This window comes from Bubalus kerabau, chromosome 19 (assembly GCF_029407905.1).
Source record: "Bubalus kerabau isolate K-KA32 ecotype Philippines breed swamp buffalo chromosome 19, PCC_UOA_SB_1v2, whole genome shotgun sequence".
In the NCBI taxonomy this organism is placed as follows: Eukaryota; Metazoa; Chordata; class Mammalia; order Artiodactyla; family Bovidae; genus Bubalus; species Bubalus kerabau.
Window position 1 is genome coordinate 24,841,612 of NC_073642.1, and position 17,542 is coordinate 24,859,153.

General features: G+C 42.8%; 1 protein-coding gene across 10 annotated transcripts in view; it reads right to left on the minus strand.

Moving 5' to 3' along the window:
* The window catches only part of ADAMTSL3 (ADAMTS like 3), a 378,195-nt gene that overhangs the window by 63,762 nt on the left and 296,891 nt on the right, over nt 1–17,542 (minus strand). For all 10 annotated transcript variants that reach the window (XR_008705347.1, XR_008705348.1, XM_055555931.1 and 7 more), the window contains 2 exons: nt 9,524–10,595; nt 2,189–2,316 (listed from right to left, as the gene is read on the minus strand). Coding sequence is in view for 8 of the 10 variants with exons in the window: in XM_055555931.1 (XP_055411906.1) it covers nt 2,189–2,316; nt 9,524–10,595 (1,200 nt within the window). In the remaining 2 variants the exon portion in view is untranslated. The remainder of the gene's footprint in view (nt 1–2,188; nt 2,317–9,523; nt 10,596–17,542) is intronic.

Consider the following 17,542-nt stretch of genomic DNA (forward strand, 5'->3'; position numbering starts at 1 on the left):
TGATGCATCCTTGGATGAGTAAAGGCAGGACCAAAACACACCAGGTCCTGGGACCATCTGACTCTCTTTCTGGTAGGAAAATGTGAATGAAACCTGCACCAAACTTGCATGGAAAAAAAATAATAAAAACAAGGTCATAAAGAATCAGTAACTCGTTCACAGACTTTTACTTTCCTGGATTTTAAGAACCATGTACTTTTACCAGATTCATTTATGAAGTCATTCAGGAAATATACTCTGTGCCTGGGCTGGACAATGGAAATACCAAGTTGGAACACAAACATTCCTGCCCTCAATCAATTCAGAGACTGGTGGGAGACACCACTACCATTACAGGGTAATGGGTGATGAGGTAGAGAAAGGTGCTAGTTGCCCATGGGTCTCTCAAGAGTATGTAGGGGTCTACCAATTACAGGGTAATGGGTGATGAGGTACAGAAATGCGCTGGTTACCCAGGGGCCTCTCGGGAGCATGTGGGGGTCAGGGAAGGCCACATTCCTCTACCATAGAGCTACTGCCGTGGCTGGTTTCCCTCTTCCACCTTAGCATGTAAGCGCTTGGAGAGGCCATGTCATATGTCTTTTGGTTGAGGGGGCTGTGCTGGGTCTGCACTGCAGCACACAGGCTTCTCTGATTGTGGCACACAGGCTCAGTGGTTGCAGTGCGTGGGCTTAGTTTCCAGAAGCATGTGAGATCTTGGTTCCCCAACCAGGGATTCAACCCACATCCTCTGCATGGGAAGGCAGATTCTTAACCGATGGGCCACCAGGGAAGTTCTCACATACTTCTTTACTTTTTTTTTTTTTTTTTTTTTATCACTAATGCATAGCAAGTGAAAGACTAACAACATTTAGCTGTTTGGTAACCATGTCTTCTGCAGAAGACAATTTGGGAATGATCATGTTCAGGTGACCAAATGTTCCATTTGTTCCTGGAGCGCCTGGGGCACTGAAACGGTAGGCTGGGAGTTAAAAATACAGGGGCTCTTGGGCTGAGAAAGGACTATCGTTGTCTTGTGTCCTCTGGCCCTTATGGACCTTGTACCAGCTCTCCCACGAATCTGGGCTATCCTGGGATGGACTTACGAGGAAACTTGTGAGCTGCAAGAGAGCCTTCTGTTCCTCCCAACAATCCAGAACCTCAAAACTGAGGTTTTCTGGAAAGGAGCAGATGCTCGCAGAGGAGAATCATCCAGGAGGATCAAGGTGCCGGAAATCAAGGTGTGAAGGCCCTACCTTGGGAATGCAGCCAGGAGAGGGATGGGGCACCAAGCCATGCAGATCCAAGGAGCGTTGAAAATCAATTGGTCCCACCTCCTCAGGTTATAGATGTGATGGACTGCCTACATCAATGCTTGGCTGTCTAAATGCTGGGTTCCAATCCCAGATAATTGTCTTTCTCCTCATATTATCTTAATTATTTGAGCCACAGATACCAGAAACACAGAGCAGAGAGTTGGAGGGTAACTTTCTTATTTGATTTTTGATCCCAGAACATGAGCCTGCCACAAGGAAGCATTGCTTACAACTTTGCCAGCTAAAAATGTTCCTTCATCAAAAAGCACACTTTAATATTAAAATGAGTTTGTCTACCTCCTGGGACAATTTACACTAATTTACAATGACGATTTCCTGAAAGTGTTTTTAAGGATTGAGCAGAGGAGTGCCATTGGGAGGTATACATCAACCTTTAAAAGATAATTATCTCTTTTGTTGGATGGTGGCATTTTAAAAACGAAAAGTCAGCACTATTAACACCACCAATTAAACCCCATCTTGTTAATTTCCAGTTCTTAGAAAGTGAACTCTAGAGCAGCTGTTTTCAAAGCGTGGTCCTTAGGCCAGCAGTGTCGGCATAACCGGGGAACATGTCAAAAAGGCACATTCTGGGGCTTCCCCGGTCTTCCAGTGGTTAAGACTTCTCGCTTCCAGTGCAGGGGTCATGGGTTTGATCCCAGATTGGGGAACTAAGATTCCTCTTGCCTCAAGGCCAAAAAAAGTGCACATACTCAGACTCCACGCCAAGCCTGCTGTGTCAGAACCCCTGGGGACGGGGTCTGGAGATCTCTGTTTTAACATCCCCTTCCCCGGTGATTCTGCTGTGCGAAGCATGGAAACTGCTGCTCCAGAGTTTAATGTTAAAAAACCAGACCACACCCAGGCACTCCAGGCTGCATAATGGGCATTACCTGCATACAACACAGAAGAACTCTCCACATCTGAACCGAGATGATTAGCTACAGCACATCCATATATTCCTTGGTCTTTCTTTGTAGGTTTCCGTATCTGCATTTTCCCCATTCCATCCAAAATGACTCTGTAGAACAGTTAGAAAGAGGATGTGTTCATGTGGCACACTGAACTACTTGAGAACCACAGCGACCCACAGAGAATGAAGACATTGACTTTTTTTTTTCTTTTATTTATTTTTTTTTTAAGGGAGGATTTTTATTTATTTATTTATTTTTTAAATTTTATTTTATTTTTATATTTTACATAATTGTATTAGTTTTGCCAAATATCAAAATAAATCCGCCACAGGTATACATGTGTTCCCCATCCTGAACCCTCCTCCCTCCTCCCTCCCCACACCATCCCCCTGGGTTGTCCCAGTGCACCAGCCCAAGCATCCAGTATCGTGCATCATTGACTTTAGGCTGGCAAGGATCCAGAAGATAATCTTGTCGAGCTTCCTGCTTATAAGCAGACCACTATGTAGACTGGAGCTGAAGGAGGGAATGGCAACCCACTCCAGTATTCTTGCCTGGGAAACCCCATAGACAGAGGAACGTGGCAGGCTACAGTCTATGGGGTTGCAAAGAGTCAAACACAACTTAGTGACTAAACAGCAACATATAGACTAGAGTGTGGACAAGTCACTCTTCTTGGTTGAAACTCATTGAGATGGTAGAGCTGGACTATGCTCAGAGATCCAGACTTCCTATCTCACTCTACATGAGAACAGACTCTTCTGGATGGACTCAATGCTTAATTTACCACATTTAAAAAAAGACAAACTAGTAAGTGTTAGTTTGCTGGAGGTTAAGCCCTCATTTTCTGCCCTGAGCCTTTCTAACAGACTACAGATGTGAATTTTTCAGTTCAGATTTTCACGCTGGAAGTGAGTGGACCTTTAGTTACTGCTCCCTGGCAATGGTTATTTTCTCATGGTATGAAAAGTTCAGTGGAAGTAACAAAGCTACTGCTGCATTATATTGGGTTTTGAGCATGCTGTTAAGAATCAGGGCTACACTGTGTGAACCCCTTATGGTTTCCCAATTATTTATATTCACAAACACCTGCATGTAAATACCACTTAGAAAATCAGAGCTGGTCAAGAGTATCCTCACAGGTGACATACTGATTGAAGGGATGGGAAAGAATACTTGTTTCACTTTAATTTTTTCTTATTGATTTGAAGTTGCTAATAGATTATCTGGATCAGCAGTCCATATACTATTTTTTTACCTGCCTTCTTCCCACTTTACAGGTCTTAGCAATATGGACTGTTCTGTTGTTGTTACTGTTCAGTGCCCAGTCGTGTCCAACTCTTCGCAACCCCACGGACTGCAGCACGCCAGGCCTCCCTGTCCCTCACCATCTCCCAGAGATTGCCCAAGTTCATGTTCATTGCATCAGTGATCCCGTCCAGCCATCTCATCCTCTAATGCCATCTTCTCTTTCTGCCCTCCATCTTTTCCAGCATCAGTCTTTCCAGTGAATATTCAGGTTGTTATCCCTTAAGATTGGCTGATTGATCTCTTTGCTATTCAAGGGACTTTCAGAAGTCTTCTCCAGCACCATAGTTCAAAGGCATCAATTCTTTGCTGTTCTGCTTTCTTTACTTCTGCCTTCTTTACAGTCCAGCTTTCACAACCGTACATGACCACAGGGAAGACCAAAGCCTTGACTATACAGACCTTTGTCAGCAGAGTAATAATGTCTTTGCTTTTCAGCACACTGTCTAGTTTTGTCATCACTTTCCTGCCAAAAAGCAATCGTCTTCTGATTTCACTGCAGTCACCGTCCGCAGTGATTTTGGAGCCCGAGAAGAGGAAATCTGCCACTACTTCCACCTTTTCCTTTCTATTTGCCATGCAGTAATGGGGCCAGAAGCCATGATCTTAGTTTTTTTACTATCTAGTCTAAAGCTGGCTCTTTCATTCTGCTCCTTCACCCTCATCAAGAGGCTCTTTAGTTCGTCTTCACTTTCTGCCATTAGAGTGGTATCATCCTCATATCTGGGATTGTTGATGTTTCTCCCACCTTCCAGCTTGTAACTCATCCAGCCCAGCATTTCTCATGATGTGATCGGTGTATAGGTTAAACAAACAGGGTGACAGCAGACATCGCTGTCGTACCCCTTTCTTGATCTTGAACCAATCAGTTCCATACAGGGTTTTAACTGTTGCTTCTTGACCCTCACACAGGTTTCTCAGGAGACAGGGAAGATGGTCTGGTGTTCTCATTTCTCTAAGAGCTTTCCACAGTTTGTCATGATCTACACAGTCAAAGGCTTTATCATAGTCAATGATACAGAGATAGATATTTTTCTGAAATTCCCTTGTTTTCTCTATAATCCAGCGAATCTTGGCAGTTTTATCTCTAGTTCCTCTTCCTTTTCTAAACCCAGCTTGGACATCTGGAAGTTCTTGGTTTGCCTAATGCTGAAGTCTAACATGCAAGATTTTAAGCATGACTGACTGTTTTGATCAACTGCTAAACACTCTATGTTTCTTCATGAACTGAACTGGGCCACTTCATTTCCTGTCACTTTACATTGCTTGCTTACCCTCTGCTGTAGCCATAAAGAACCTCTAACAGTTTCCAGAACATTCCATGGTCTTTCATCACCCTGAGCTTTTGCATATGTTGTTCACTCTATTTGGAATGCCCTTCCCCACTTCTGGCAACTCTGACTTACCCACTGAGTCCTGGAGCAAATGTAATTTCCCTTGTAAAGCTTTCCCCAATACTCCTAGATTTATCTTCTTCCCCCTCTGGGCTCCTTCTGGTTTGGTTCATATATTTATTTGATGAAATATCTTTTTATTCTCATGAGATTGTGATCTTTTCAAAAGCAGGGACCAGATCTTATTCACAGCTGTGCATTTTCAATGCCTAGCACAGTACCTTTTATATAGCAAGTTTTCAAAAACATTTAATGACTCAGTGTATGAATGACTAGAGTAGAACAGAATAATGGTAGAGAATGAATGTACTAGAGAATGCAAGTTCCCATGCAACCCACAAATGAAGTATACAAAGGTGGGAAGAAACCAAAACAGCTGAATTGCCCAGAACAAAAACAGGAATAAGACAGAGGTAGCTATGACCAGGGCCAGACTCTCACTGTCAAATCCCTGTTAAGGAACAGTTGATTAAGAAAAAAAGTAAAACTGACAACTCTACATGACAAATGTTTATACACGAAAATCTTTTCTTAAATTATTTCATATGTATGTTTGTATGATTTAGCAATTCTCAAAGGATTCTTTTGTTTTAGGGCCTCAGTTTTAGAGTACAGCAAAAAGTCACTGAGAAATAGCTGAGCACACATGAACCTTTCTGACAGGTGATGTCACCCAGGATCCAGGCTGGACTAGTCCCTGGGCTGGAGAATCAAAAGGTAGAGTTCTTTAAGGAATCTGATCTTGACCTCCACCACAAAATCTTATTCTTTACTTGAAGTGATAATGAAGTTGATCTCTTCACAGACGTCACCCCTAGGGAATCCACCCACAGCCTTTGCTTCCTAGCTGTGATCTCTTACTCAGCTGGTGTCTAAATGCACTCCACGCCTACACTGTTGCCTCCTATTGGAGTGGGGCGCTTGCAAACATCATTCCATTTCTGCATGACTTCAGTTGAAAAGATTTGTGAGAGTCAGAAAAATATATCTAAACTGGAGAACTTTTTTTTTTTTTTTAAACTGGAGAACTTTTCTTGCATAAAGAAATTTAAACATAAGTTGAAAAAATTAATTAGGTATATTAGAGAAAACATGGAAATAAAAATAGATCTTTTAAAAATTCCTTTGAAATATTAAAACCAAAAACTCTTACTAGCCAAGTAGAACTGCTTCAGTGTCAAATGGCTGGTTCTTAAAGTATGCAGAAACAGGTCTGAGTTAGGATGGCAGAATCTTTATGGGATCTTCAGGAGCCTCAGCCACAGAAACTAATGCAAATTCCACTTGAGCGAGTCAGATGATCACAAATCAACTCAGTTCAACAAACACTGACTCGAACTAACCACAGTCTTCCACCACATCCCTCTAGTACTTTACGGCCACAAATCAGCTGATCAGCTTTCTCAGCCTCTGTTTCCTTATAGTTTCTTTCTTTTTTTTTTTTTAAATAAACTTAATTTTGGAATGATGTTGGCATTACAGAAAAGCAACCAGGACAGTACAGAGGGTTCTTATCTCCTTCTTTCTTGGTTTTCCCTGATGTGAACATATTCAGCAAGTGATACTTTCATCAAAACTAAAGCACCAGCATTGGTCCATCACTGTTGTTAACAAAACTTCAGTCTTTATGTAGATTTCATTAGTTTTTCCACTAATGTTGTTATCCTGTTGCACAATCTCCCATTCAGGACATCATATTGTATTTAGACATTGTGTCTCCTTAGTCTCTTCTGGTCTGTGACAATTTTTCTGCCTTTCCCCCACCCCCTCCCTTTTTTTTGATGACTTTGACAGTTTTGAGGACTACTGATAATAAATAGAATGTTCCTCAATTTGGGTTTGGCTGATGTTCCTTATAATTTCTAAAGTGAAATTGTTGAGCAATCCTGAAAGGGTGGTCCTTGGATCCCAGGGATCCGTGAGGTCAAAACTATTTTCATAATAGTAAATATTGATACTATACCATTATTTGCCTTTTTCACTGTGAGTGTTGACATCTGCACTGATAGTAAAAGCAGTTGTGGATAAAACTTGGCACCAGAATGGAATCAAAGCTGTAGCAGCAAAGTGTCCCAGTAGCTACTGTATTCTGGCTACCATACACTTGCAGTAAAAACAAAATGCCAATTTCCCATAAGAATATCCTTAATGAAGCAGTAGAACTTATTATTTCACTAAATCTCTACCCCGAGTGTAAGTTTTCTAACATTTTGTACAACAAAACAGGAAATACACACCATACCTCTGCTGTCTGCCAAAGTTTGTGGGTGTGACTGTTTGAATTGCTAGCTGAACTAGCTCCTTTTTCATGGCATACTACTTTACTTGAAATAATGACTGACAGATAAGCCAGGGTTATTTGGATTTAGGTATTTGGAAGATATATTTTTTTAATGAACAAAAATGAGCTGGCCAATGCAAGGAAAACAACTGACAGTAATTGTTGCCGATGATAAAATTCAAGCTTTCGAGTGAAAATTAGAATTTCAGAAAATCTGTCATGCTCACTGTGAGTCTGACTGCTTCCCAAAGCTCAAAGACTTTTCTGAAAAGATGGGATAGTAATATTAAAGAATACGCGTATTTTTGGTATTGTATGATGGAATGTGTTAACATTTGGAAGATGTGTATAACTCAGTCAGCCAACACTTTCCAAATGACCAATGTATGATGTTATAGAATCTAGTCTAGTTAAAAGATCCATTCAAAGAACAAGATAAAGCAACAGATTTCATTGTAACAGACTACCCAAATCTCTTTAACGTGGTTTTAGATTCCACATTCCACCTAACCTTTAAGAAACTACTGCTTGGCTATTTTTAGTGTAGCATTAAAGAAGAATGGCCATAATTACCTTAAAAGATTATGAATGTATTCCTTATCCTTCCAACTAACCTGTCTATATACGTATGAAGCACAATTTTCTCCATAAACTTCAATTAAAACAACATATGGCAACAGACTGAATGTAGAAGCATTGAGGAGAAAACCCAGCTATGTTTTATTAAGCTAGACATTAAAGAGATTGGCAGAGATGTAAAACAATGTCATTATCATTAATCTTTAAAATACTGCTTTTCAAAAATTATGTTATTTACATAAACATGAATTGGGCTTACTTCTGTTACTTCTAAATGGATTAACAAACAGCTATTTAAAATGTTTCATGGTTTTAATTTCTAACAGCGTAAACATCATGAGATATGTTAACATATTAACATAAAGTTAATTCATATTAACAAAAGTTCTTTGGCTTCTCATCATTTTTTTAAGTTTGAAGGAGTCCTAAAACCAAAAGATTTGAGAACTGCTAAGTTAGTTGATCTGGAAGGTTTATTCCACTTCAAAAACTACATTATACTCTAATGTTCAGAGTTCTAGGCAAAAAAATTAAAAATTAGATTTGTTCTATCTTTCCATTCTAAGACAGTCCAGTGATAGATTATAAAAATTGAATTTTACCTAGATTTCTTTTAATGCTTCACATATTAGATGATGCAGAAAAAAAAGGCATGATAAAAATAAAACGTGCATTTTTAAAGTACCTTATGGTTTGCAAAACAATTTAACATCTATGTCTCTTAAAAATCCCTGGAGGTGGACAAGGAGCTGTTGAATGCAAATTGAAAGAAAGCAAGATGTCTACAGCTCTGTGTGTGTTAACAGCAAGATTTGGAGACAGTAGAGAAGACAAAATGAGTGAATGTTTCTGTTACTCCATTATTTTATGTAAAATGAATGAAATGCGACATTTTTTCACTGATATGGATAGTTATTACAATAAAATAAAGTGACTGAATACTGTTTCAAACATCTCAAAAAACTTCGATCCTTATCATTATTTTTTGATTTTGTGACATAAATCATTGCCTGATATTAGAAAATGACTTCAGGTAATCTTTCTACCAAAGCTATTATTTGTGTGACCCTCTAATACCCCTGGCGGGGTCCAGATGATGTGGCCCCTGCTTCTGACTGGCCATGAATTAGTCATGAGATTCTGTTCCTCAATGATCTCACTGAGAAAGTATCAACTCCTGCCCTGCCAGACTCATACGGCTGGTGTGAGTTCAAACGAGACACCACATCTCCCAGATATGGAAGATTCTTGCAGTTCCTGCATATTCTAAGAGAACTGCAAGTATGTTTTTCTAATGGCCTGATTGATTTCACTTTTTTGGAGGGATAATTTTTTAATTTTTTGGCTGCACCACATAGCATGTGGGATTTTAGTTCCCCGACCAGGGATCAAACCTGTGCTCCCTGCATTGGAAGCACAGAGTCTGAACCACTGGACCACCAGGGAAGTCCCTGATTTTATTTTTAAGTATTAAGTGACCTGAAAAGAGAGAGTCTGTAGATGCTTACATTTAATCTTATGGTATCCAGTTTAGTACTACACCTTCATGGTAGTGACTTTGATGGTACAATTTCATTTTTAGAATTCCAATGCATATGTGAATGCCATGCCCTAACATTTTGGGTTTCTTTTCCAAAGGATCCTGTTGGAAGCACATTCTTAGGAGAAGGAATTTGACAATATTTTAAGGAAAGCTGGAAGATCCATTTAGAAGGCATCTCAGAGTAAACACTGTACTCTGATTGTACTTACTTTTCTGAGGGTTGTAACAGTGCTCCATCCTTGGTCCACGTATAGGTGGCCTCACTGGGGCTGACAAGCTCACACAGTATGTTGATGACCTCCGTCCTTCTTGTAATGTAGATTGTATTTCCAATCCTTGAATTTACTGTTTTATTAAAGGAAATCAAGGTGGGTTGGCTCTGCCTCAAGAGGACAGGTCCCTTCGGCTTGAATGTCAGCTTGCCCGAGTTTTTGGAGTTCGAGCTTTGGGGCACACTCCCAGTCTCCCCACTTAGCTGAGCCATGGGAGGTGCCTCTCCAGGGATGCCCCTCCAGTGCGCATGTGCAGGCTGCGCCTTGGTTAACTCGGCCACCAGCTGATATATCACCTGGGATGCCAGGTCATCGCTGATCTCCCCCGTTTCCATGAGCTGGCTCATGTTCCTGATCAACTCATCAAACTGGGCAGTCTCCATGCTATAGGCTCCCTGTTTAACTGCTGCTTCAAACTGCTTGTTTTCAAACTCCCAGGAGTTGGCGTTTTCTGCAGAAGGGCTGCAGTGGCCCAACAGAGCTCTCAAGAGAGACTGATTGTTAATTTGGCCATTGTGCAGATAAAGCTCATTTTTGTTGTTCCACATCAGCCTCATCTTATGCCACGTGGCTCCCAAATTATTGGCCTCGTTGTTGTCCATCCCAGGATATTCCCTGGTGTGCCCTCCAAGGGCTGGGGGTGCAATGAGCCGGTTGTCCGTGCCAATGAGCTTAAGCACCACAGTCTCCTGTGCGGGGCCTGCGATGCACCGGTACTCACCAATGTCGAGGGCCGCAAGGCTGTGAATCTTCAGCGAGCCTGACTTTGTGAAGCCAAGCCGCTTGGAGTTCTGCAGACAACGGCCGTCCTTCTCCCACTGTATTCGAGATTTCTGGAATCGTCGCACTGGGCACTTAATAATCACAGATGTGTTGGGCAGCAGGTAGGCTCTGCTCCCGACGGTCAGGTTAATGCGTTTCTCTTCCCTTGTCTGGATGTAGACTCTCTGGACACCGAGGATCTGAGGACCCAGCTCCCTGACTCTGGCCTTCATCTCTGGTTTCATTTCTGTTGGAAAAATAAAGCAAAACACAAATATCTTTATAATGACATTTGTCCATACTCTTCCAAGTCTGACAGAAATCAGCAAATTCTTTTCTCTTCTAAAACATTTGAGAACTAAAAAAAAAAAAAAAAAAGATATATATATATATATATATCTCGTTATTTATGCTATATATGTATGTATATATATACACATATCCCTAGATGGGGACAAATTTCACAAATTTCACTTAGCAGCAAAGAATGCAAGTTTGAATGAATTGTATTAAATCATGTCAATTATTTTATAAAGGAGCCTTTGGTTTGGGGAGGCATGAGGTTAAATGGTTAAATGTTTCCATCAATAAGGGGACGTCTGATGTGTGGGACCTCCACCATTAGGGAGGCTCTTGAGGATCTCATATGGCTCAGCCAAGGGTACCCAAAATCTGAAGGAGGCAGTGAGTGTGGGGAGGTGAGTAAATGTATTTGAAGGATCTGAAAAGGAGGATGCAGCTGGGAACCACAGCAGATCACCCAAGCAGGCCAGTGAAACTAGCATGGGGGCCTGAATAAGCCAGTGATGGAAGAAGAAAAACTCAAACTGGCACCTGAAAGCCAGCTGAACGGTGAAAGTGAATCTCAGCACTACCATCTGAATAAGTGATCTCTCTCTGAGCCTCAGTTTTCTCACCTATAACATGCAAGTGATATTAACACCTTCACTGGAGGAATGTGAGAAGTTGGAGCATTTTTATCAAGGGCACAGTAGTGGGATGTATGAGCTCTCAGACATTATTGTCAGCTGACAAAGGCGGGTCCAGCCAGCATCAACAGGGCAAGCAGCGAGGGATCACAGATGGGCTGACTCTTCCTTGTTCCTGGGCGGAGGCCAGAGAAGATGCTCCCCAGATCCCATTCCCCAAGAGGAGCAGCTCTCCTCCCTCCCCCACTCGCCCTGTGCCACCGCCCCACCCCCACCCCGGCACTGCCACTCACTTGCAGGAAGGAAGGTCCCAATGCATCCTGGGGTATACTGAAGTGAGTAGGTAGGGGGATGTGATGTGGGTGGGAGTCTGATTCCTCTCTGAAGATGTATGTAGGTCCATGGGCTAGAGGGCAGGAAGCACCAGGGAGTGATAGAAGAGAGACTGGACTCACATCAATGATACTGTGGAATTAAGGTCATGAGACAGGAGCCTAAGAGACTCAGAGGACCCAGTTATGGTTCTTGCAATGGTTACGGCTGTAAAACTGGTAGGGGTATGTTGGGAGAAGAACTAGATTGAGACTCCATTTCTGTTTTTGTCTTTGAAACTTTTTGGCCTTGCTGCACAGCATGTGGGATCTTAGTTCCCTGACCAGGGATAGAACCTGCACCCCCTGTAATGGAAGTGTGGGGTCTTAATTGCTAGATCACCAGAGGGAAGTCCACTTAAGACGGACTTCTCAGGCCCTGGACACTAACCCAGATTGTGCTTGTTGGAATAACTCTTGACTTCTCTTGGGTGGTTCATGATCCCGTTAGGGTCTGGCTGCTGCCTGCTTGGGTGTGGGGGTGGCAGTAGGTTCAGAAAAACAACAGGGGTAGATGCACAGCTTCTGCAGTAGAGTGTGTTCTAAATGAGGGACAGGCGTAATAAGTCTGTACGCAAATTCCACTGAGATGCCATTTCTAGGCCAGGCCCCTTGTCCAAGGTTCTGCCAGGGAACTCTCCCTCCCCTCGGATCTGCTTGAAGTGGAGCCAGATGGCCTGTCGTGTGTATGTGTTCACCTGTTGGGATAGAGAGGCTTCACAGAGGACATCAAGATCTCCTCAGTCAGTTAAGACATAGAGATTTCTTTTTAGGTTGGCAACACAGAATTTTAAACTTATTGCTGTTCAACAGTGGTCAAAAGCAGGAGGAGGATTCCTGCTAAATTTGTGGTTTACCCATTATTATAGGCAGAGATGCCATCTTTTTTTTTTTTTTTTTTTTTTTAGCAAGCCCCTTGGTCACAAAGAATTTGGACATGACTGAGGTACTAACACTTTGACTTGCAAACACTGGGCTTTGCCCGTGGCTCTAGTGGTAAAGAATCTGTGTGCAATGCAGGAGACATGGGTTGATCCTTGCAGGAGATCCTTGGGTTGGAAAGATCCCCTGGAGAAGGACATGGCAACCCACTTCAGTATTCTTGCCTGGGAAATTCCACCAACAGAGGAGCCTGGTGGGCTACAGTCCATTGGGTCGCAAAGAGTAGGACACGATTTGGCAACTAAACATTTATTTATTTGGCTGCACTGGGTCTTAGTTGACGCATGTGGGATCTTCAGTTGTGGCATGTGGGATCTAGTGCCCTGACCAGGGATGGAACCCAGGCCCTCTGCATTGGGAGCATGGGGTCTTAGCCACTAGACCACCAGGGAAGTCACAGAGATGCCACTCATAACAGCAGTCTGCACAACAAGGGCTCGATCTATTGCAACAGATGGCGGTATAGCCCTGTACCAGGTCTTGTTGTAACACTGCTGCTCCGAGTGTCTTCTCTCCCGACAGTGTACATTTTGAGGAAGTTGGACCACTCCCAGCAGAAGGGTCCAAGCAGCTGGGAGACAGTCCTGGGGTTCAGGCCAAGGCTATTGATTAACCACCTGGAAGTATTTCTCTACTTTCCCAAATCATATAGACTCGCAAAGAGTCAGACAGGACTTAGCAACTGAACAACAATAACACAGACATACTGGTGTGTAGAGTTTCAGTATCAACTCTGACTAGAGGCAGTGGTTCTCAAACTTTGCTGCCAATTAGGAGAGCCTGTTGTTATTATTTTTTAATTTTACTACCCTGGGTCCCACTCTCCATGTTCTATGGGGAACAGAAGCCTGGGCATAAAAATTTGTAAAACCTCCCCAGGAGACTGAAATGTAGAGCAAAGATTGAGAACCACCACCCCAGAGATTCTCACTGGGTTAACTCAAAGATAATTTGATGGGCTGCTACTGGTGAACAGGGAAGGGAAAATAACAAACAGCCACTGTGTTTTCTGTGAGAACCCTGCCAAAATCTTTACAACATGCAGTGTCCTCTGTAGGAGGAAGCAGGAGGATGCTTTGTGGTCTTACCATCAGGAATCCTTGTATTTCCTCTGAGTAATTAATTCTTTTCCTACCCAATGAACCCTGAACTGTGTCATTGACCAGGTTGCCTTTTCCAAGACAGCACTTATGTTATCAAGTTTAGAGCTAAATTTGTGCCTGCATATGATGGAAATATAAAATTCAAGACATAATTCTATATTAGTCTTGCTTATTTCCTTTTTTATTAGCATGGGCAATTCAGAGGGGAAAGAATCTGCCTGCCATGCAGAAAGCCTGGTTTTGATCCCTGGGTCAGGAGGATCCCCTGAAGAAGGGAATGGCAAACCACTCCAGTATTCTTGCCTGAGAATCCCATGGACAGAAGAGCCTGGTGGGCTACAGTCCATGGGGTCACAAAGAGTCAGACACAACTGAGTGACTAACACTCACTAATTTTAATTAGCTGGTTGCTTTTTATGAATATTTAAAAGTGGCCTATTGTCACAATGCAGGGTGTGTAATGTATGTGTGTATATACACATACCTAGCCATAATACCTACATACATGTGTTTATATATACTGATACCTATACAGGCATCTTTTTATTACTATTTAAAAGAATTCAGTTGAACACCCTGTCTGGTCATTGTTTCCCATAATCCGGATGAATTATGGGAAAGACAGATGGTGAACGTGGATGGCTTTGAAATTCGCTCTTTAAATCAGAGTTTAAGCTGGGTCAACGTCAGAATTTTGAACTTGTGCAACTGAGGGAGGGGTGGAGAGAGACTCTCTTAGGGCTGCTACAGCTGAGACCATAGCTTGAATATTCCCGCTTTTACTGGGAAGGGGTCGAAACCCACACAGGGAAGGAAGCGCATGCCTACCTCAGGGTTCAGGCTGGAGATGATCTGAGGCTGGTATGATCCCACACAGCATCCTGTGTGAAGATGGGTTCTAGTTACCATGGAGATGGGTTCTAAGTACCTTTAGAACTGATAGCCAGATGTCCCCAGCTAAGCTTGGGGCTTAAAGTCTTAACAGATGGGGCCATGATGCCTTCAAAAGCAGGCTGGGGAGTCTGCAGGTGACAGGTGGTGTTTAGCCTTGGGAAAGGACTGGCCCATGGCTGGGTAAGCCACACAAGTAGCCCAGCCGCTCCCTCTGGCTGCATGCCCATCTGCTGGAAGGCAGACCCATTCCCAACCAGGCCTGGTTAGCCACTTCTCACACCAGGTATAGAGCAGTTTAGTGACCAGGTGTGCCTGGGCAGTGCTCTGGGACCCAGGATCTGCTAGGACTTGGGCCAGTTTCTCTCTGTGACTCCTGTCAGTTCCTTCGGAGCAGTGCCTGGAGCCTGGCATCCTCTGACACAGCTCTTGGGTAGGAATCTGTCTGGTGTGGGGTGACTGCCTCCCTCTGCATTTGTATGTGCCCCCAAACTGCGGAACCAGACAAGCCTGAGGAGACAGTGTGGACAGGAACCCATGGCATCCTACTGGGGGGCTGTGGGCAGTGTGGGGACACCAAGCCATCCCTGCATCTCTCCCATGCACCGGACATGAGAAACACCACATTGTTCAGCTTTTCTAGAAAATGAAAGGTCTTCCTTCTGAAGGTACTCTTTCTGGCTTCTGTGCCAGCCTTCCCTGCCCAGTGCCCAAGGCTGTTTACATGCTCGTGTCCTGCCATGATTCCAGTTGTATCCCTGCCATGACTCTAAGCCTTGGCGCCACACCAGGTTTCTGCCCCGAGCCATCTGTGCTGGGCGTTTACACTTGTCTCACCAGCACTTGACTCCTGCTACTCCCAGATGGGGCTTTGGCTGCAAAGCAGCCTCTAAGTTGTCTTATTCCCTGGAGTCCTGGCCCTCAGAGTCCAGCCTGCAATTCTTTAAGGCAGAAACTGGAGTCGCCTCGATTCCTCCCTGTCCATTGGTCTGCTGGCCCTTCCTTTCATTGACTCACAGGTCCATGGGATTGTTAGCGGCCATTCCCAACTCTGCAGGTAGTGACGTCACATTGGTAGCAGGAAGGCACATGATGGGAGAATCTATACCACAAAAATCAGCAAAGTTAACAAACAACAGCTCCCTCTCCCTCCTCACCACACCTGGTCCCAGAGTTGCTTGTTAAACACAAACATACCCTTCTCCTTTGAGCTCCCAGTTCTAGCTAGGCAACGGATACTTAGATGGGACACCTGAAATGTTAGAATTCATCCTCACCACTTCTGTCCTTATATTCTCTCACCTAGATATTGTCATATCCCCTTGACTAGACTCTACTTGCACATTCATATTTCCCCAATATATCTATGTGTACACCACTATTCACAATAGCCAGGACATGGAAGCAATCTAAATGTCCATCAACAGAGGAATGAATAAAGAAGATGTGGTACATATATACAGTGGAATATTACTCTGCCATAAAAAGGAATGAAACTGTGCCATTTGCAGAGATGTAGATGGACCTAGAGACTCATACAGAGTGAAATAAACCAGAAAGAGAAAAACAAAAATCATATAAATCACTTATATGTGGAATCTAGAAAAATGACACAGATGAACTTATTTGTAAAGCAGAAATAGACACAAAGGTAGAGAACAAATGTACAGACACCATGGGGGAAGGGGGTGGTTGGGATGAATTGGGAGATTGGAACTGACATGCATACACTACCATATATAAAATAGACAACTAATGAGAACCTAGTGTATATAGCACAGGGAACTCTAGTTAATACTCTGTGGTGACCTAAATGGGAAGGAAATTTAAAAAAGAGGGGTATATATGTATATGAATGGGTGATTCACTTTGCTGTACAGCTGAAACTAACACAACATGGTAAAGCAACTATACGCCAATAAAAATTAATTGAAAAATATATCTATATAGCCATCAAAGTAAATAAGACAAAATAAAATCTGACTATGTCATTTCCTTCTTTAATAAAATCTAAACTCCTCAGCATGGGTTTCAAGATGCTCTCCAGGCCATTCTCAAGCATTCTGTTTCACCATTACCCATTTTCAGCCTCTGTTCTAATTCTACTGAATTTTTTGTCAATAAAAACATTTGTTTTGCATTTTATACAGAACAACCTGGAGTCTGCATCATGACAGTTATGCAGCGGTCTACACACAGTATTATCCATTTCATCTGGGGATCAGGGATTCACATAAAAACAAGCAGGAGTTATATGGGAGGAAGCGGGGCACAGCAAGAGTATATTTTTTATTCTTAAAAAGAAAAAGCAGTAGAACCTTCTGAGTCTTGAAATTTGTGCGTATGAGGCTTCTAAAACAAACAGGGTATTGGTAGCTCTTGGGGAAGGGGCAGGATAAGAACTCTGATAAATAAAGGGATATTTGCTTGTGGCAAGGGATGAGAAGGGAGGTTGACTATTTTTCACGCCCTAAGCCCCAGCACCTGATATTCAAAGGAGACCATATCCAATCTTAAATCATTTCCCTGTTCAGAAAGAGGCACTCCTGGGATGAGGCCATGAAGACATCATGCTGGTCATTCCTAAGTCCCTGTTCTACAGCCCACAGCATATTAAAGGGGAAAAAAGGTTACAGCATAGTGGTTTGTGTGCAATTTCCAGAAATGCCCCACTCCATTTGACATCCCCCACCTTTGTCGACACTGCTCTCTTTTTTCTCGGACTGTCCTGTATCCCATGTGGGTCTAATGATGGGACACATCTTTTAGAATTCCGCTCAAAGCATCCTCCTTTATGAAACTCTCCTTCACACCCCCTAGAGGGATCAAGTACTTCTACATCCCATTATGACATCCCTGGCACTTTATTCTTCTTCTTTGTTTATGTATGTCTCTCTTCTACTGGATTATGAGTTCTTAGAGACCAGACAATGGATTCTTTTCATTTTGTATCATAAC